General features: G+C 42.3%; 1 protein-coding gene across 4 annotated transcripts in view; it reads right to left on the bottom strand.

Moving 5' to 3' along the window:
* Positions 1-1,375: 1,375 nt before the first annotated feature.
* Positions 1,376-21,048, bottom strand: part of Chn1 (chimerin 1) — a 206,388-nt gene continuing 186,715 nt past the window's right edge. For all 4 annotated transcript variants that reach the window (XM_045147786.1, XM_045147787.1, XM_045147788.1 and 1 more), the window contains 5 exons: positions 15,997-16,170; positions 14,881-14,958; positions 10,420-10,557; positions 3,324-3,429; positions 1,376-2,166 (listed from right to left, as the gene is read on the bottom strand). In XM_045147786.1, coding sequence (XP_045003721.1) covers positions 1,995-2,166; positions 3,324-3,429; positions 10,420-10,557; positions 14,881-14,958; positions 15,997-16,170 — 668 coding nt within the window. In that variant the 3' untranslated portion in view covers positions 1,376-1,994. The remainder of the gene's footprint in view (positions 2,167-3,323; positions 3,430-10,419; positions 10,558-14,880; positions 14,959-15,996; positions 16,171-21,048) is intronic.

The following is a 21,048-nucleotide window of genomic DNA, read 5'->3' as shown; positions in this document are numbered from 1 at the left end:
TACTATTTTAGTGTCTAGTTATTTTCAGTGGCCTGCCTTCTAAAGACAATTTATGTTACAACAAATCTCTGAACTTGACTAATCTGTGTGTTCAGTATTGTTTAGTGCAGTGATATTGTTTCATAGGACATTGGTTAAAGAGACAGCTGTGGTGGCTAGTCCCTGAATGAGCATACTCTCCACAGTGTTAAAAAAAAGTACTAAAGACACAAGTCAACATCTTTGGATAGCCTGGGGCAAAAATATGGGGTCAGAAAAGCTCCATATTTCCATCCACTCCCATTATTTTTGGGGTACTCTTGAAAGTTCAGGCATCATTGTATTATTTTTAACTTTTTCTTTTAAACATTTATTTTATTTGATAGGGAGAGAAAGAAGCAGAGTGAGGGGGGTGGGAGGAAGAGAACAGGCGCACTAAAGCCTCTAGCCAGTGCAAACAAACTCCAGACACATGCGCCACCTTTTGTATCTGGCTTATGTGGGTACTGGAGAATCACACCTGGGTCCTTAGGCCTTGCAGGCAAGCACCCTAACCACTAAGTCATCTCTCTCCAGCCCTATTTTTCTTTTCTTTTTTCTCTCTTTCTTTCTTTCTTTCTTTTTGTTTCTTGAGATAGGGTCTCACTCTAGCCCAGGCTGACCTGTAATTCACTATGACTACACACTCACAGCAATCCTCCTACCTCTGCCTCCTGAGTGCTGAGATTAAAGGCATGTGCCACCATACCTGGATTATTTTTACTTTTTCCTGAGACAAGGTCTCTCTATGTTGCTTAGGCTGGTCTCTAACTGCTGGACTCCAGTGGTCCCCTGCATAAGCCTCCCCAGAAATTGGGACTAGTGTGACACCTTGATTAGCTGCTTTTTTTTTGAGCTAGGGTCTCGTGTAGCCCAGGCTGGCCTTGAACTCCTGATCCTTCTGCTTCCATCTTCCAAGTGCTGGGTTACAGGCGTGTGCCACCACCCATGACCTGATGTGGTACTGGGGACTAAACCTAAGCCCTCTACAACTGAGCTACATTCCTAACCTCAAAGTCATTCTTTCAGTCAGCCTTCTTTATCCTATGAATCCTGACTGTTCTCCCTCCAAAAGCTAAATATTTCTGTCAGAGTAATGACAGAAAATAAACCCATGAATTAATGTTGATTCTAGGCAGTTTTAAGTTATTTTAGGTGCCTACCACATTTTAGTAATAAAGAAAAGAGGTGAAAGTACTCAGTATTAAATGGCCAAACAAATTCTTCTAATTTACCTCTCATGTTAAAAAAGCTGTAATATTTTGACTTCTAAAAGCCAGATTTAATACATTAACAAATGCATGTCAGATAATAATATAAACTTACAACTAAAAACCAATGACTTAACAGAAAATGCTCTGTGTTGTACATTTTTATTGGTAGGATAACTTATTGAAGTAACAAATCTGAAAACACATTTAGCTGTTGCTGGAAAGAAAGAGCTACGTTAGAGAAGAGCTAGGAGAAAGTAGAAGTAAACCGTTGTGAAGCCAGCCTAGGACGGAGTCTGCGGCAGTGCGGCAGCCGGGGTGCTGCTGACCCATGTGCACGTGCTATCGGTACAAGTTTCAGAACCAATGGCATGGACCCCAAAAGCAAAGTCACGACAGTTACTCTGGGAAACATGCTGGGTGACAACCACAGACCACCTGGGAAAGAAAAGCGGTGCAGGTATAGGCCTGTGTTTCCTCAGTGTGGGGTTTCCTTACCAAACAGGGGTAATCATGCAGTGGCTTGAGGTTTTCTTCCCATGATAAACACCCAGGATTACTAGAACCAGGAAGCATGTGTTCACTGTTTCACAAGGACAGCTGAGCGGTGCTACAGAAATGACAGAAAGTTCCTTCACTTGAATCTGGTTATTTGCCTAAACCTCCCTCTAACCAGGAAATAGTTCAGCTAATGGAGCCAATTAAATAACTATAAAACATCCTTCATCTGTAAAACACTTCTTTTCCTGCCCTCAAATTAAAAATTTAAAATAAAATGTCTTCATTTTTGATAAGCAGCTCCACCACCAGTCTCTGATACCGTATGTCATTCAATGCAGCCATTGCATCGAGTTCGGGGGATCTCATGAGGGTTGGACCAAACACAATCCCAAGGTTCTCCGCACTCATCAGATTCTCCTTCTCATGAAGGGTCACTCTGAAAGAGACAAGAGAAGGGACAGGTGACTCTGCAACCTGGGAGATTCTTCCTCAGGCCTGAGCATCAAACAAAAGCCAACATCATGGTGAAGGTTTGTGCCCAAACAGCCAAATTACTGACTTTCCCTAGCTTATGCTGACACCGAGTTTACGGTCTGGGTGACAGCTCAAGTTCATGCCTAAGTGAGTGCACTGGGCAGTATGGGTTCCGTTGTCTATGGATTCTCCAGTCCCAGCCACAGGAACAAGTCTGCGAAGAGCCAGGTCACTTTGACAGTTCCACATGTTCTCCCTCCCCTTAGCTCTCTGGCTTCCTGTTCCTGCAAGGGAAAGTTTGCAGAGTCTGGAGGAGAAAAAACAGCGATGGGGGTGATAGCAATGGCTTCCAGTGAGGGATCTGGTTCTGTTCCTTTTGCTCCTACACCAACAGCATGGACTGTAATGTGAGTTACTACTTTGTTTGTGTGTGGCAGCTAAGTATGAAGCCGACTCTAATTTAGCATGCAGTTGTAAACATCTCAACAAAGGTTTAAGTCATGGTGCTTTTAAAGAGGAAAACAGCAAATATCCATGAGAAACTAAAATATCCTTTATGGATAACTCATGCCTTTGGGCATATAAAATTTTTGTATGTAATTGGCCTTGTATTTTGAAACTCATGGTCATTTATGTAATATAATTGTGAAAACATTGCTCTAACTGGTCTGATCTCTGTCAGTCATGTTAAAGCTTAAAATCCAGACCAAAACACTCCTCTGTATACCCCATCATTTTCCAATGCCAGTTTCCAGCATTAGCAACACGACTTCAGTCATCTAAAATCCAATCACCAAGATTGAGGTGCTTATTCTGGAGCAAGATAAGAAAAGCGAGTTGTCTTGGAAACTGCTTTGTTTGGCTGCAACCCTTCCCCCTTCCACAAAAAGGCACACATGTCCTCAGCAGAATACTGGTATTTCTAGCATCTTTGCCACCAGATCCTAGGTCAGGTCTGCACACAGCACTGCAGCGCAGCCCCTTCCCAGCATTCCGTCTAAGGAGTACACCTCCTCACGAGAAGACAGCGTAGACCACTTGTCCCTGCTTTCACCTTCTACTGTTTTGGTCTAAAACCTGGTTGCCATCCCAGCGGCAGCCTTCCTGAGTGTGACTTGCCTCTTCAGATGTGCCATGAGGAACCGGAGGGTCTCGCAGTGAGCAGGTGGCAGCAGCTTCAGCGCCTCATGAAGGGTCTCTAATTGCTCGTCAGGATCCAGGGTTTCTAAAATAGCAGGTTGAATACCAAAGAGAAACGTGTTAGTAGAAAACTGATGCAAGTGGCTCACTATTCTATAATGCTTTCCTAAAAGTGGGAGACAATGCTTTCTCACAGATTCTTGCCCACAGTTTTGGAAAAAAACTTTAAAGTTTCAAGTCACAGATTTCCAAAGGCCCTTAGTTTCAACGTGGGAACACTATTTACTTGGATTCTTGGGATAAGCATTCACTTTTTAAATCATTTTAAAAAAATTATGTCCTTGCATGCATGTGCGTGTTCATGCGTGCCTGTGAGAGCAGGTGTGCGTGTACGGAGGTCAGAGGACAACTGTGGGGCTGGTCCTTGCTGGGCCACCTCCCTCATCTTAGGAAGGGTTTCTGGCTCTGTCTTCTTGCTCTGCTGTGCTCTGCTGCACTGGCCACTAGCTTCTAAGCTTGTCGCTGCCTCCCATCTCTCAGGCAGCATCAGCATCCTGGGATTGCAGAAGCCTGTCGAAGCTTCTGGCATTTTATGAGGAAAACTTGGGAACTCCAGCTAGAGAAGCAAGTATTTTCTCCACTGGGTCATCCCCAAGCCTTTTTCACTTGAGTGACTTAAGAGTTTGTCCACTATAGAGAAAGGACACTCTGGATATTCAGGTAATTATAACAAAAATCAGAGAAGTGTAGACACAGAACATCATAGACATGCTCAAGGGATGAAATACTTTCCAAAGTACTTTAAAAATCCTGTTTCAGAGGTGGTATACAGGTCACTACTCCTTGTGAGTCCTAGCAAACTATTATTGATAGTCATTTATCTTATTTTATCTTATTGATTTTTTGCAATACTAGTGATTGCTTTGCACATCTAGGCAAGCATTCTACCACTTAGCAACACCCCAACCTTTCATATTTTAAAACAAAGGATCACAGGCTGGAGAGATGGCTTAGCGGTTAAGCGCTTGCCTGTGAAGCCTAAGGACCCCGGTTTGAGGCTCGGTTCCCCAGGTCCCATGTTAGCCAGATGCACAAGGGGGCGCACGTGTCTGGAGTTCGTCTGCAGTGGCTGGAGGCCCTGGCGCGCCCATTCTCAATCTCACTCTCTCTATCTGCCTCTTTCTCTCTCTGTCACTCTCATATAAATAAATAAAAATGAACAAAAAATTAAAAAAAAAACAAAGGATCACATTAACTAACATTTACTTGTTTTATTCATTGCACTTTATGTCATATATAAAAAATCAAGTCTCCCTTCAAAGTGCAAGTACATTCTGTTCCTTAGAATGTGCTCAAAAGAACACACTTCAGGCTTTAAGAGTAATTCCAGCGTTCTGCGTGAGGGCAGGGATCCTGGAAATAAATGTTCCTCTTCCAAAGGAGTCAGCTTTGAAGATAACATTTTCACTTGGACATTTCAGAACTATTAGGAGGGCCAAAACACCAGCTCACTCTTTTAAGAACTGCATTTACCAGTGATCCATGCCACTAGAAAAAGCTGATGGGGTGCTTTAAGTGTTGTGTTTCAGGGCAACGGCAACAGGATCCCATGCCGCTGATTGCTAATCAGGGCAGCAGCCTTCACATGTAGGGATGCTGCATCTGACCAGGACAGGATGCTCAAGATCTGACTTATTTGATAACCTGTTGTGATGCCCACAAAAGTGCAATAGTGGCACACAGCCATGGTGGGGAACCAAATGCTCTTGATTTGGCTAACTGATCCCCTCAGTGGTATGGGACCCATAGCTGGAGCTGGGAAACAAGTCAGAACCATATCTCAACATAAGCCCACTCTTCAATATCAAGCTACCATCAATCATGGGCTACAAGAGGACCGACACCTATTAAATTCTCTATAAAAAAAAGTAAGGGTTATCTCATTTGTCCTGGTGCTAACTTACTCTCTGTTGGAGAATCTGCTTCTCTTTTTCAGATATAGATCCTAAGAAGAGAGCCACCCCATCATACCTCAAAAGGGCCCTGGCTGAAACTAAAAAAAAATTGGCAAAACAAGCAAGGGTGCTCTTTTCCTGATGAACCAGATACCAGCACAAGGGGGAAGGAGACCAACACAGAGAAAAATCAACTCCTACCAAATCAGAGAGCTAGAGCCTCAGAGGCCCCCAACACCTCATCACTGAAGGAGACCAAAAATGAACCCAACATGGCTCAGGGAAATTCTGAGGAAGAGGGGGGCAGAAAGAATGTCAGAGCCACATGTTGGGTCATGATATGCAGAGACATTTATCGTACCAATAACTGTGGGCTAACTCCACAATGCATGACCCATATACCTCAACAAGGAGGGGCCAATGGGCAGGGTAGGTCACAGATGAGCCTAATAATGGTACCAAACTGACTGTATTTGCTGAATACAAAACTAATTAATAAAAAAATATATTTAAAAACAGATCTGACTTATTTGAAAAAGAAAAAAAAAACTTGGCTATTTACATTTCCCCTAAAAATTTCTTCAAGTCATTGTTAATTTATTTGCAATAAACAATGTATCCTCTGCTTTTTGCCTTGACAGATAACACAGATAACACATGGTCTCTGAATCTAGGGGACTACAAAGAACATCAATTCGTAATACCACTGTGATAGATACCAAAATTCAATCATTTAATTCCTAGAACCAAGAGAAGGAAATTCTATTTACTCTGGAAAACTATTTAGTTTTAAACACGGGGATAATTAATTTTAAATGACATGATTCCTGAAATAGAAAAGTTTTCCTTTTTTCCACAATTAATCTTTGCAGTGAGACCCTCAAGACTGTGTTGGTGAGTTAGCAAACAAGCTCCCTGCTTCTAGGGAGCTTAGCTTCTGCTGGTGGGGCTGATAATAAACAGTGAGCATGGCTGTCTAGTTTAGGGTACACTGGAATGAGGCTATTGCTGTCGGAAGATTCTCAGGGTGCACGAGCTAGGAGTCTGTACTTTCCCAAAGGTAGTAAGTTAAGGCCTTGGTGAGAGAGAAAGGCGGTCTTGAATAAAGACTCTATGAAGGAATGGGCTCTGGAGGAAAGCCGGTTCCGGGAGAGAGGAGTAGCTGCATGATGGTCCTGGTGGGGCAGGCCTGTGGGATCCAAAGGCAAGTGGAGCTGATATGGCTGCAGAGGAGCATGAGGGGGAGAGGCCAGAATGTAAGACTTCATATTCATGGAGAGAACCTTTGAGAGGGTTCCCAATAAAGAAGCCTCAAACCCCAGTGTTCGGTTTCTGTCATCACCAATCCTCAGTTTGCTATGCAGAACACAGACTACAGTAGGGTAAGAGTAAGGGCAGAAAGACCATCCCAGTGGCTCAGACAAAAATCCAGGGTGGTATGACAATGGTTTTTTGGACTGGGGGCTAGCAGGGAAGATGACAAGAAGCTGTTGGATTCCGAAGTTAGAGCCTGCAGGTTTCCCAGCGAGACATACGTAAGAAAGAGGAGAATCAATTATGATCTACGTCTGGAGTATAGAGAGTAGGGGGTATGGTGGGGAGTTCCAGCTGAGGTACCTATCAGATGTCCAAACAAATGTGCTGGTTGGGTTATTTGCCGTTCAGAGAGAGGGCATGTGGATCTCCAGGATGGAGGTACATAGTTGGGAAGTCACAGTAAAATGCACTGAATATACTGGTATCCAACTAACAAGATTCTTCTCTGTAATTGAGTCCTCCTTTTTTCTGATGTACACAAGTACTGTCCGTTGTCACTTTTTTTTTTTTTTTTTTCGAGGTAGGGTCTCACTCTAGCCAGGCTGACCTGGAATTCACTATGTGGTCTCAGGCTGGCCTTGGACTCACTGTGATCCTCTACCTCTGCCTCCTGAGTGCTATGATTAAAAGCATGTGCCACCATACCTGGCTTTATAAACTTCCTGGTAACTCAAAGATGAACTTTGCAGATGACAACATTGTGTTACAAGGTAAAAAGGTTGGCCACTATGGTACACACTTACAGCACCAGCTACTCAGAAGGCAGAGGCAGGAGGATCACTTGGGTCCAGGAGTTCTGGGCAGTGCACTATGCTAAGTGGATGTTCACAGTAAGTTAGAACCAGTATGATGACCTCAGAGGAGCCGAAGATCACCAGGTTGCTTAAGGAGGGGTGAACTGGCCCAGGTTGGAGAAACTCAAATGTAAGAATAAAACTTGGCTAAGCATTAGGGGCAATTAAGTGGTAGAGCTGAGAAGAAGAAACAACTAGCAAGTTTTTGTTCCCAGGCTTCTGTTCAGGAAGTTTAAAGCTACTGGGGACAAAACACCCTGGGTTTTAAGTTTATCTGACTCATTCAAGGCTACACACAGTCTGAGTCATGGGGCTTTTCTAAGACCTACTGGGAAGAAAGTGCTTCAATTTCCAGGCTGAGAGATGACTCCATTGTGGTTTCCCCCATGGTCAGTGAGTACCCATAGCAACTGGCTTCCAGACCTCTTTATCCGGGAGCAGCAGTGTGTCAGCTGGTGGGGAGAAGGAGTGGAGGAGCCTTTGAGGCAGGCTTGGAAGCTTGGAGAATGCCTGGGCTTTAGAGAGGCTGCATAGCCTACAGATGGAATTGACCTGGCTTCTCCATCTGGCATCCCTTCTCCATCTTCAGTCTCTCCCTCCAGGTGAGAGGCATCAACAGCACAGCTCCTCCAGCTTTTGCATGAGTTTCAACGTGAAAACTCTGTCTTGTTGACAAATGATTCTAAGAAATGTCAGAGACATTTTGGGGGGCTGAGATATAAAAATGTCCAGGAGTAAAGTGCCTTAGGAAGGGTCACCTTACCCAACCCCTTGCTTGGAAGCCCCCCCTCCCCATTCCTCCTTCCTAGTGTATACTTTTTCCTGGCCCTGACAGGTGAGCCAGGCAAGGGCTTTGATGAGAGGCAAAGGTTGGCTGGAGGGCCAGGGTCACCTCTTTTTGCAATGTGACCTTGGCAAATTTACTTACATCTTCTCTCTAAAATGATACCATGGTGTAAAGTGATGGGCCTGATGTGGGACAGGCATGCCAGGTATGTTCTGTAACTGATGACTCCTTTTGATATGTCTCATAGGCCTTTTAAGAGATGCTGTGTCTACTCATCTAAAGAATGAAGCAGATTCCACTGCGGGAAAGGACCACGACGCTCCACACACCATCACTATCAAACATGCACCGCACACGGGTACATATGTATAGGGAAGAAAACACATATTAAAATAGTTTAGATTATAAGAAGACATTTTTACCTTGATTTCAGAGATGAAAGAGTGGCTTGCTCACTTCAGATAGAAAGGCTATTTTAGAAACAAACCCCACTGCAATGACCAATGGTTTGGAAAAACAACAATAAAAGGAGATTTCCCTCAGCAACAATGGGTTTGGGCAGGGCAGGAAGGTGAGGTCACCAGGAAGCTTGAGGACAAAGGCCTTGGAATACAACAATAGCTGTGTGTTTTACCTAGACAGGGTGAGTGTGGGGTTTTGAACCAGTGTGAATCCGCTCCACTCTCTGTCCTTGGCTCAGGCACGAAGCCCAGCTTTATAGTCTTAACTCTCAACCAATGTCACAAGAGGAACATCCATCTCCCCAGTCCACTGAGCAGCCCTTCACAGTGGACGTGCTTTCTGGACTGGTGCCAACTAAGCTGAGGCTCCCTTGGGCAGGCAACGCATGCCCCCCTGAAACAGGATCTGCAACTTGCCTAGGCAGCCTTCATGATCAGCACTGAGTCCCTCTCTAGATGTGAAGAGTTAAATCCCCATGGAAGAGACCCAGAATCTCCTATGCTATCTAACTTTTGTAATCAGTGTAATTCTCACACTGTTCTCTACAGAGAGTTTTCTAGCTGACCTGGAGAAAGCAGAGCTGTAGGGAACTAGCCACAAAGATTCTCAAAGACAGCTCTGAAGGGGAACTAAAATTCAGAACTACTGCTTCATGAAATTTCAAAGTCAAAAAGCAAATCAATGTTACTAAGGAAGTGATGCTATTATTTAAAGATCAAGACAACATATGGCCTTAAGAGAAAAAAAAAAAAAAAAGCAAAATGACAGAAATAGACTATCTTTTCTTAAAAAAAAAAAAGTAATGCAAACACTTTAAATCTGTTGTTAAGAGCTTCCTTCTTTAAAGAGTGAAGGTATGGTTTTTGCAGCACAAATAATATTTGGCAATTAAACCTTAGCTTCTCATTTTCACCTCACCTGGAATTTTGAAAGCAGCTTCTGCAGCTGGGTAACTCAGTGGTAGTGTCTGTCTAGCAAGCTGGAGGCACTGGGCTCAGTTCCCAGGTCCGAGCACAGCAAGGCAAAACGAGCTTCTACAGCGGGAGCCCGGGCTAGTGCTCATTCGTGAGCTGCTGGTCCAGGTCTGCGTGTATGTGATCCATTTGGAACTTGAGAATAAGAGCTTAGAAATGTTCACAGCAATCTGCTGTGTTTGAAGAATCTAATAACAAAATAAGTATTGTTTCTAAGCCAGGCGTGGTGGCGCACACCTTTAATCCCAGCACTCAGGAGGCACAGGTAGGATCACCATGAGTTCGAGGCCACCTTTAGACTACATAATGAATTCCAGGTCAGTCTGAGCTAGAGTGAGACCCTATCTCAAAATTAAAAAAAGGATTATTTCTGGTTTTTTTTTGTTTGTTTTGTTTTTCAAGGCAGAGTCTTGCTCTAGCCCAGGCTGACCTGGAATTCACTATGTAGTTTCAGGGTGGCCTTGAACTCACAGCGATCCTCCTACCTGTGCCTCCCAAGTGCTGGGATTAAAGGCATGCAGTACCACAGCTGGCTTTGTTTCTGTAATTTTAGTTTTCTAACTACACATTTTTTATTTCATAAAAGTGCTGGTCTATACCTAAGAAGCAGTGTTATGGGCTTACTCTGGAAAGCTAGTACATCAAGACACTTCTGATGGTTGAAGCTGTAGATAATCTGTAAGATTCTTATGAACATATTAAGCTATGGAGAGAGTTGCAGGGGAGCTAGGAGAAGGAAGCAGCTTTTCAGGGTTGTGGGGCCCAGGTGTGCCCATGTGTACTTACTGGCAGACTCTATGAACTTCGGGTAGGCATCGTATGTGATGAGTGGAATTGGCAAATCCCTGAAGTACAGCTTAAGCGCACCAGTGATAATGTTGATATCTTCGTACATGTTCACAGAAATATCTGCTTTTTCACCATCTTAAGGATATTAAAAGGAACAAATGTAAATATCTGGATTCATGCACCATTTTAATTAATGACAATTTTGTATGTGCTCAGATTTTATTTTTAAAGATTAATATTTTTATTATTGATAACTTCCATAATTAGAGACAATAAACTATGATAATTCCCTCCCCCTCACTTTCTCCTCCCCATCTCAATTAGCGCCTCTTTTATTTTGATGTCATCGTCTTTTCCTATTATGATGGTCTTGTGTAGGTAGTGTCAGGCATTGTGAGATCATGGATATCTAGGCCATTTTGTGTTTGGAGGAGCACACTGTAAGGAGTCCTACCCTTCCTTTGGCTCTAACATTCTTTCTGCCACCTCTTCCACAATGGACCCTGAGCCTTGGAAGGTGTGACAGAGATGTTTCAGTGCTGAGCACTCCTGTCACTTCTTCTCAGCACTATGGTGCCCTTTTGCATCATCCCAGAGTATGATCAGCTTTTAAAGATATGTAAACTTCAGTTTTTTTTTTTTCTAGCCAATTAAAGAGCATTTGCATTACTATCAAACAACACTTCGGTTTTTTACATAAAATTCAATGTATGTGGAGGGGCAGAGGACTGAGGTAGAACTATCTTTTTCATGGGTAGAGCTATTTTAAATGGCATAGCTACTTGTGAATTCCCCGGCAAGGGGAGTGTTGCTTTATGTTTATATGAAACAGAAAAAAAGTATGAAAAAGAATGACAGAGGTATTTCTAACTTACAATCCTCCCCCTCCCCCCAGTGCAAAAGATGCCTTTTGTTTCATCTTACCTAAGCCCTGGGTCAGGGGAAGCTGTGTGGAGTGAAAACGCAAAGCAAAACACAAATAAAAATACCCAGATGCTTGAAAGTACTTAATTATGAGAGCAGGAAAAGCAGAGGGATGCTTAGATTCTCCAACAAGGCTGGGCTGGTCCTTGGGCACATTAGTACATTATTATAATGCCTGAGCCTGCATCTACTAAAGAGTTAATTATTATTTCCTTGCTAGATCTCATGCCAGATTTCTTTTATTGCACTTGACTTATGAATGATTTTTTTTAGTGGAATCTTTTTGTTATTCAGAAAAAAAATGTTTTCCAAACACACACAGGAAGGGTATGGGTAGGTATCTGTCCACCAAGCCCAGGCCCCCAAACATGTGGTTTTGGCAGCAATAAGGAATATGGGTAATGGCCCAAAAATAAAATTGTATGTGTGTGTATGGGAAGGAGGTACTGACCTCATCTGTCCCTTTACCCCCACCATTCCCCACAGCTTTTGTACCTCCTCCTTATGAATGATTTCTAAGAATTATAAATGCAGGCTCTTTGTTGCCATTCAAATGGCTAAAATCCAAAGCACTGACCAACATCCAATGCCAGTGAGGTTGTAGCGGAAGGGGACACATCAAAATGGTGACACCACATAGGAAGACAGGAAGTTCCTCACAAGGCTTAATATAATCTTAGCCACACAACTCAGCAATGCAGTCTTAGGCATTTACTCAAATAAGCTGCAAACTTACATCTGCACACAATTTATAGCTTTGTTTATACTTGCCAAAAAATTAAAAGTGACCAAGATGTCCTTTAAGAGATGCATAGATTATCTGTGGAACATCCATACAATAAAATATTATTTAGCAATGAAAATAAAACCAGTAAGCCACAAAAGATACAGAAAAGCCATAATTGTATAAGTAACAGAAGTCAGCTTGAAATGGCTTTGTAATATACAACTGTAACTGATATGCTCTGAAAAAGGCCTAAGTAAAGACAGTAAAAAGGCCAGTGGTTGCTGAGCTTTCAAGGTGATGCAGGAAGGGGCAGACATGTAGAACAACGGGCTTTTGTTAGTGCAAGTGTTATGTATGATAATGTGATGGTAACTGGAAGACAACCTAATGTAAACGAAGAGTTTTAGTTAATAATGTTTCAGTGTTGGCCCCTTACCTATAGCAAGCACATGATATAACCAGGCATGGCGGCATACACCATAATCCCAGCATACAGGAGGCAGAGGCAGAAGAGTTTGAGGCCCAGGCCAGCCTTGACTACACAGTAAAACCTTGTCTCCTAAAAAGCAAACAATGAAATAAATAAAATGAAATAATGGAAACCGTAGGTAAGGGCAGGAGGGGGGATTATATAGGAAACCGCTTGTACTTTTAACTCAACTTCCCCGAAACTCTACAACTACTGCAAAGCCTATGAAATAGATCCAGCCCTATAGAAATGCAAATACGACAGTCTTTCCAGACTTCCCAGTCACTGTGAATTTTATCATGAGTGTCTATCTTCACCATGGATTAAAGTCATATGAAGGACAAATAGGGAGAAGGTGCTTGTTGGAAACAACGGTCCATGTTGATTTCCCCTTCTGAGAAACAAGGTGCTGCAGCCCAAGGACCTGGCAGAGGGGACAGAAGAGCCACAGGAACGTCGACCAATGCAAAGGCAAGGATCACCTCTGTCAAAATTGTTACTCAAGCCAGGCGTGGTAGTGCACGCCTTTAATCCCAACACTCAGGAGGCAGAGTTCAAGGCCACCCTGAGACTACATATTGAATTCCAGCTCAGCCTGGGCTAGAGCAAAACCCTACCTTGAAAAATAAAATAAAACAAAAAGATTATAAAAATCTAGATTTCAAATATTTTTCTGCTCCCAGGATATAAGCTACTTGCTCATTTTTTGGCTGGGAAAATAGTCACCATTCTTACAGTTCAGCTATGTGGAAATGTAGGTAGAATTTGAGATTGGCTTGGGAACCTTCTACCATTGGAAACTAATTCCATGGAAAGCTAACATGATCATCACACCCAGTCCAGCCTCCTCTCACCCACAGTCTCTAGGCTGTAACACATATCCTCTGTCTCATGCTGCTCCTATCCCTCCTTAAGCTTCTCAGGAGTGCACACACTCCTTCCTTGAGGAGGCCTTTTCTAAACCTCCCGCAGTCTTCCCTTTGCAGACTACATTATCATCACTGCTATATTAACTTGGTGTGTGTTTGTGTGCGTGTGGGCACATGTGTGGAGGTGAGAGAATAACTTCAAGAGTCTGTCTTCATTTTCCATGCTGTTTGAGGCAGGACCTCTGCATCTTGTCATTCACTGCTGTGAGCTAATGGGAGATTCTCCCATCTCTGCCTCCCTTGTTATGTTTGGCACACTGAGATCACAGACTAGGACCACAGGGTCCAGCTTTCATGTGGGTTCTGGGGATCTGAACTCAGGGACTCACACATACATGCATGGCAAGTGCTTTATTCAGTAAGTCGAGTCACCTCCTTAGCCAAGTTCTCCACTTGTTTTTTTTTTCTTTAGGGAACTTATTGTCATTATGTGATTATTTCATGATGTGAGTCCAGAATGCAAGCACTAAGAACACACGGCTAACTGTTCTGTTGGAAGCAGCTGCTCAGAATTTTTTTGAATTAATAAATCGGTAGAAAAGAGATTTTAAAAATCAAGAGCCTAGGGTTATGGAGATAGCTAAGTGGGTAAGAGCACTTGTGTACGCATGAGGAACTGAGTTCAATTTCTGCCACCAACATGAAAATTCTGGGTGTGGTCACATGCATGGGGAACCCCAGTGCAGGGTGAGGGACCACAGAGGATGGCCGGGGCTCATTGGCTAGCCACTCTAGCCAGACAACGGCGAGCTCTGGGGTCAGTGAGACTGCCTCAAGGAAAGAAGACAGAGAGCAATAGGAGGCCACCTCATGGGCTCTTCTCGCCTGTGCATGGGGCGTGTGTATCTGTGTATGCACACACATGCACACAAAAAAGAGGAGGGAAGAGAGAGACAAAAGGAGACACAAAAGGGCTAGAAGCCTAAAAGAGTAACATTCTTGGATCTACTATGTACTTTATTAAAGGAGTTCTTTTTTAAAGCCCGATTTCCTTCCTTGAAAAAACAAAAGAGAAAAAAGCATTTGTGTGTGTGTGTGCTGTATGTGTGGTGTGGTGTGGTGGCACATGCACCCATGTGTGGAGGCTGCATGAGACCCTTGGGTGTCCTACTCTATTGCTTATCTGTGTGCTTCCTTCAGATAAGAGTCTCCCCCTGCACCCAGAGCTGCCACCTTCAGTCAGACTGGCTGACTGAAGAGCCCCAGCAATTCTCTCGTCTCTGCTCTCCCTAGGACTGGGGTTACAGGCATGAGCAGCAATGCCCAGTTCTTTGTAGGTGCACAAGTCTTTTCTGAGGGCTACAATAATCTTCAATGATTTAGAAAAATCATGTAAGAGTCACATCAGAAATATGGCTTTCTGGCAGAGTATGACTATCTTAGGCTAAAGACTATGTTAAAAACCATACCTCTGTCAAAAGCCATCTTGACATCTTCAATTAGGTCACTAAATCCTGATACTCGGTACAGACCTTCAGAATTAAGACCTGCAAGGAAAAAAAGAAAGCATGGGTGCTAATTAACTGGTTTTCAAGTTAGGTCATTCCTTCACATTTTAACTTCTTTCTGTATTGCAGGCTACACAGGTAATATATGAGAAAGAATAATACCATATACAAGATTAGAAACCTTTTCACACTTTTCTCCTGAAATAAAATTGTTCCATTCACAGTTCTTTAATGCTGACCTGCTGTTACCTGGATATTTATAATGTGCCTTATTATGTCTAATTAGATTGAATAATGTTAAGTCTTAAGGGAAATAATTCCTCACCTCAATTCTACCATCAAGTCACTTATGTAACAGAAGACAGAGGGATAACTCTTATTACCAGGTCTGTGGCAGTTTTTCCCATGTGGGAAGGAATAATTAGGGTGTGGTTCTGATTTCTGGCCTTGGGCATTTTAATAGGGCATTTCTACCTTACTTCCTGGACCCTGTAAAGAATATGACCTGAAAAGTCAATCTGGGTTTGTAGGATGACTTTACAGATTTGAAGGCATCATCCTTAACTATATAAATTTAATTATTTTGGTCTCTGTGTGGGGTGCATGTGTGGTGTGGGTGCAGGCCCGAGGTCAGTGTTGGGAGTCTTCCTCAGTTGTTTTGCATCTTACCTTCTGTAACAAGATCTCTCACGGAGTGTAAAGCTCACTGATTTGGCTCAAGTAGCTGGCCAGGAACCCTATGGGTGTTCCTGTTTCCACCCCTAGTGCTGGGATTGTGGGCACACATTGCCACAGGCAGCATCTGCATGGGGGCTGGGGATCTGTGGCAAGTGCCTTACCCACACCAAGCCATCTTCCCAGCCTTTTAAACATATCTCAAAGCATAGTTTCCAAAACTGTTTAAAAGTATCTTGAAATCAAATTGCTTAAGTATTTCACTCCACATTTCCAGAGCAAGTGGCATCTAGCACTATTCTCCCCCAAAATGCTGAAAGTGACAGCAGGACCAAGCATGAACATCTTGTGAGGTATCAGGGCTCAGGGCTCACTCGGCAGAAGTGCCATGGAAACGCTCACCCCTGGACTCGATCTCCCTGATGCACATGTCCACCACCATCGGCCGCTTGGTGATGTGTGCCTTCACGAGCGTCGTCAGGTCACAGCTGTACACCTTCTTGACGTGCTTTAGGTCTGGCTTACAGTCATTTGGCACCATCTTGGAACACTGCTTATGAACATTCAAACCACAGTCTGTGAAGAGAAAAAGTAATGGTCTGAGCATGCTGGGTCCCTTATTTTAACAAAGGGCACTTCAGCTTGGATTAAATTTTAAAGTGGACTAGCTCCGGTAGGTCTTTCAGAGTGGTACAATGATGGTCTCTTCTTTCCTCTTGGAAAAGTTTTGTTATACGTAGGAGACCAGAATTCTAGTTCATGCCTTCTCATTTACTATCTTATATGACCCCAGAAGCTTCCAGAAGAAGAAGAAGAAAAAAAATCAAAGCCCATAGGTCCTTAATTAAATGTTTATATACATAATGTCAGATAACCAATGCTATGATTTGAGTATGTTCTCTCCAAAGTTAATGTGACAGTGTTGAGAAGTGTGGCCTTTAGGGAGGTGTAGATCATGAGGTTCTGTTCTCACAGAGGTATCAGGATCACTATCAAAGGCCTGAGGGAGGGTTCCCTCTTCTGCTGTGTGAGGACAAAGTCTTGACCTTCTCTCAGCTTTCCACTTTCTGCCCTGTGAGTAGTAAGAAGGCCCATCTAGATACTGGTGCAGGATCTTGGTTTTGCCAGACCTCAGAACTGAGAGATACAAGTTTTTGTATTTGGTATAGCAGCCCAAAATGGACCCAGACAGTTTCCTAAAGATCATTTTCTTTAAAGCTACATCAAACTACATTTTAATGTGAGCTACAGTTATATTTCAATACACGTGATATAAAGTGGAGTTGGACACCAAAAGGTAAGAATATTCAAGGCCTTCTTAAAATAATGCTACTCCAATTTATTCATATCATTTTCTCTACATAAGATCACGTAATTCATCTAGCAGTTTAGAATAGCAATAACCATTACTTATGACTGCATCACTAGTTGACATTTGCTGAGGACTTACTGTTGCCAGTACCATTCCAAGTGCCTTATATTTATTATTTCACTTGAAATCACAAAGCTCTATGGAAGACGTATTTTCCTTCTCATCTTGTATTTGTGTTTGTATGAGCAGAACAAGTTAAGAAACTTCTCCAGGGTCACGGTGAAGGTGAGATTCAAGCCAGCAGATGATTCTGGATCTGTAACTTCACGCCTGCACCACATCGTCTCTGTGGTTATTGCTGTGCTTTGAAATTTTGCTGGGCTAAGGTGCTAAAACCCACTTTCTGGTTACTATTTCTTAGACACTGTCTTTTCAGCAAGAGGGCAATGAAGTTTTACATAGGATTCAAAAAAAAAGTTAAGTATTTTTTGAAATCAGACTGAAAAGTGGTAAACTATATTAAGTAAATAATTCAACTAAAATCAATGTCACCTTTGTGATTTTTAAAAGCACAACCCTTTTGTATCTAAGTTCATAAAACTCATAGTTTTGCTGGGCGTGGTGATGCACACCTTTAATCCCAGCACTTGGGAGGCAGAGGTAGGAGGATCACCATGAGGTCGACGCCACCCTGAAAATACACAGTAAATTCCAGGTCAGCCTGAGTTAGAGCAAGACCTTATCTTGAAAAACCAAAAGCCAAACCAAACTAAAACAAAAAATAACAACAAAAACCCCAGAAAACTCTTAGGTTGACCTCCTGCAAATGAGTCCAAATGCAGTAGATACAGGTTATAGCCAGACCTTAATGAAACCAACTTAAAAATGTCAGAATGTCCTGACAGCTGCCTGTGGCCTTCCAGCAAGTGTCAGTTCTGCTGTTGTTCCAGAACGAAGGACAGCATGGTATGGTACCAGAGTTAGTGGCTGGTGCATTTAGGCACTTTGCATGCTGGGAAGTGAAAGACCAGTGCCAACTGATCACCACCACCACTATGAATTTTGGTGAAGCTTACTGGCTGCAATCTAGTTCTGTATCAGTGCAGACAAGAAGCATCCGTGTATACATAGAAGTGCTTTCTCATGGAATGTTCAGACACTGCCTACTGGAAAAATGAACTCTGAGCTATGGAGCCCATAGGAGGAGTCAGATGTGGCAGCAAAGCCAGGCTAGGAAACTGGGTCTTTGCACATGTTTGCGTAAGTGAACACCCTGGAGATGACATCACCAGTATTCATCATGCCCAAACAATGTCATCATTAAGGAATAACAATTTCTTGGGATACAGAAAGGTTTCCAGGGCAAAGAGTTCAATCTATACTGTCTGAAGCAATGAGGCAACACTGTTTTGTATAGTTAAATAAGGTTCAAATGTTTATCTAACCAAAACTGAAGTTCCTCTTACATTTATTTCAAATAATATATGTTTTTTACTTAATCATAAGGCAAGCCACTGGACAAATATTCATTTAAGAGACTTCTTTCTCCCCAAACTTCTGAATGTTTTAGATTCCTCTACCTTTCTGTGTTTTGGTTATTTAAGATGAGGTAATAATAGAGCTTATCTACCAGAATGCATGTGAGGCTTGCTGTGTTGACTATGTTATTACTCAGGAGACTGAAAGGCATTGTGAGAGGCCTTCTCAATGCAGTGTCCTGGGGTTTTGTCATCAGCTTAAGGTCAGAAGCTAAATTGAAGTCAAGGTCCTAAGAAAATATTAGGTACCTGGGTTATAGATTTTCACATCTATACTGTAAATGCATTGCATTTACAGAAAAGCATCTTTGAGTAAATAATGCATCATTTCTGCTTTCACCAAATGTGGGGAGGTTTCTGTGATAAATTTTTCAAACATTTTACTGTCTCATTCTCCATCCTTTGAGATCTCAACAACACAAACGTGAAATCTTCTGTTCTTATCCTACAGATCTCTGAGGCTCAGTTCATGTTTTCCTTTTATTGTGGTGCTGGGATTCAACCCAGGATCTCGCACATGTGAGGTTAAGTGCTCTACCACTAAACTGCATCCCCAGCCCTTTAGGTTCACTTTAGAAATATATTTTTCTCTAACTTGCTTGAATTAGATAATTCAGTGTTCTACCTTCAACTTCACTACTTTCTCCCTCTGCCACCTTCATTCTGCTTTCATCCCATCACTCACAGTTAACCTCAGGCATCACAGTTTTGACTTCCCAAGCTTCCCTTCAGTTTTTATTTATGCCATTACTTCTTTTCTGATGATTTCTATTTTTTCATTTGTTTCAAGAGTGTATACAATTGATTTCTAGAGCATATTTATGACAGCTGCTTTTCTTGTCTGACAACTCCAATATCTATATCATTTCACTGTTTGATATGTCAATTGTCATTTCTTCATCTGAGTCTAGATTTTCTTGGCTTATGGAAGAATAATTCTGAACTGTATTTTGAATGTTATGGGTATGTGTTCTATTTAAATCTTCAACTTTAGCTTCAGAACTAAAGTCTGGCTCACTTTTGTAGACAGTGGTTCAAATGATAACTTAGGTCATATAACCTTTGTAAGGCTATTTTGCCAGCCTCACTTACGTGCTCCCCAAATGACGATTCTATGTCCCGTTTGCCATGGTGTACCAGGTAGCATGAAAGTCAGGGCTGGGCCCACAAACTTGGTGGAGGATTGCTGCTTTGTAAACCATTGTAGGTGGGTGTGGAAGACAGAGTTCTAGTCAGTCTCAGCTGCCTCATTTCTACAGGTCAGCGATGACAACAGGCCTCTCTGCACAGACAAGCTGAAAGGGTGCTGCTTCTATGGGGCACCGAAAAAACTCAAGGTCTCACACACAGACTCAGCCAGAAAGTGCCACATTCTAAGTAGAAGGCAGAAGCCAGGTTCTGCTGCTGCAGCAGCATCCAGCATACACTGGGAAGGAGAGTAATGCTCCTTCCTTCCATGGTGCTTTCCTGGAGCACAGCACTGAGGCTGAAAGGCTTCTGTCCTGCTAGGCTGTCAGGAGGTACAAACAGCTACCTTCCTGTCGCACACCATTAGAGAACTCATCGTTGGACTGTCCTTCAAGTCAGAGGTCCCTATGAACTTTCTTTCTTTCTCCAAGTTTCAAACACTTATCATGGTTGGTAACAAGTATCTTGTCACAATTTCATTGATTGATTGATTGATTTTCGTGACGCTCAGTGTTGTAATTAATGGGAGGAGTAAAATGATATAATCCTCTTTTCCTGTTCTCATTTTATACCCATTAACTTTATCAGAGCTTCAAGAACCACAAAATGTTCTAAAAGTTTGGAATCTAGCAAAGAAATGGTTTCTAAACTAGTATTCTCTATCCTACTTGAATAATATAAAACTATAGGAAATATTATGCTAAATTTTAGCATTAATTTTGAACTGAATCTCTGGCAGGACTGGATATGAAGTCCTTCCAGAGGTCATGGCACAGATCAAACATGAAAACACGCTATCTTTTTATACCCTTAAGCTCATGCAGCTTTCTTCCAAGGTGTTTTCCTGGAGAACCGCAGTATGACTAGAAGGCTTCTGTCCTGCTAGGCTGTCAGGAAGTACAAACCCTCATGCCCTGAGCATACTCTGAAAATTGTAGCCTTAAGGACCTGCAACAATATATCATACTTCAGTTTGCCATTAAGACTTTATTTGGTTTGCATATTTATTTATTAAAGTCATATACCTCCTGTAATAGTTTCATTTCTCCCAGGGTAACACTACACTACAAATGAGGGGAAATCTGTAGATTTCATTTGGTATACCTCTTGGCTTGAAGGTTCATTTTGTTATTACTACACTACATTTTGTCCTCCAATTTTTCAAGTTAATGGGTATAGAATGAGAACAGGAAAAGAAGATTATATCATATCTTATTCTGTACCTTCTTATTAAAACAGTTCTACTATTTGAACTATAAGCCTTAGGCTACTCTTTGACCCTATGGGGACTGATTTTTCTAAAACACTTCTATGTGCTAACTTTTGAAGTGAGCAGGCAACATTTATTTGTATTATACTGATGGAATTCAGGGATAATGTAATTATGTAATATATATTTTGAAAGATTATTATTTT

The sequence above is a fragment of the Jaculus jaculus genome, chromosome 4, assembly GCF_020740685.1.
Source record: "Jaculus jaculus isolate mJacJac1 chromosome 4, mJacJac1.mat.Y.cur, whole genome shotgun sequence".
Taxonomy (NCBI): Eukaryota; Metazoa; Chordata; class Mammalia; order Rodentia; family Dipodidae; genus Jaculus; species Jaculus jaculus.
Note: the sequence above shows the minus strand (reverse complement) of the source record. Positions and strands in the feature narration are given on the sequence as shown.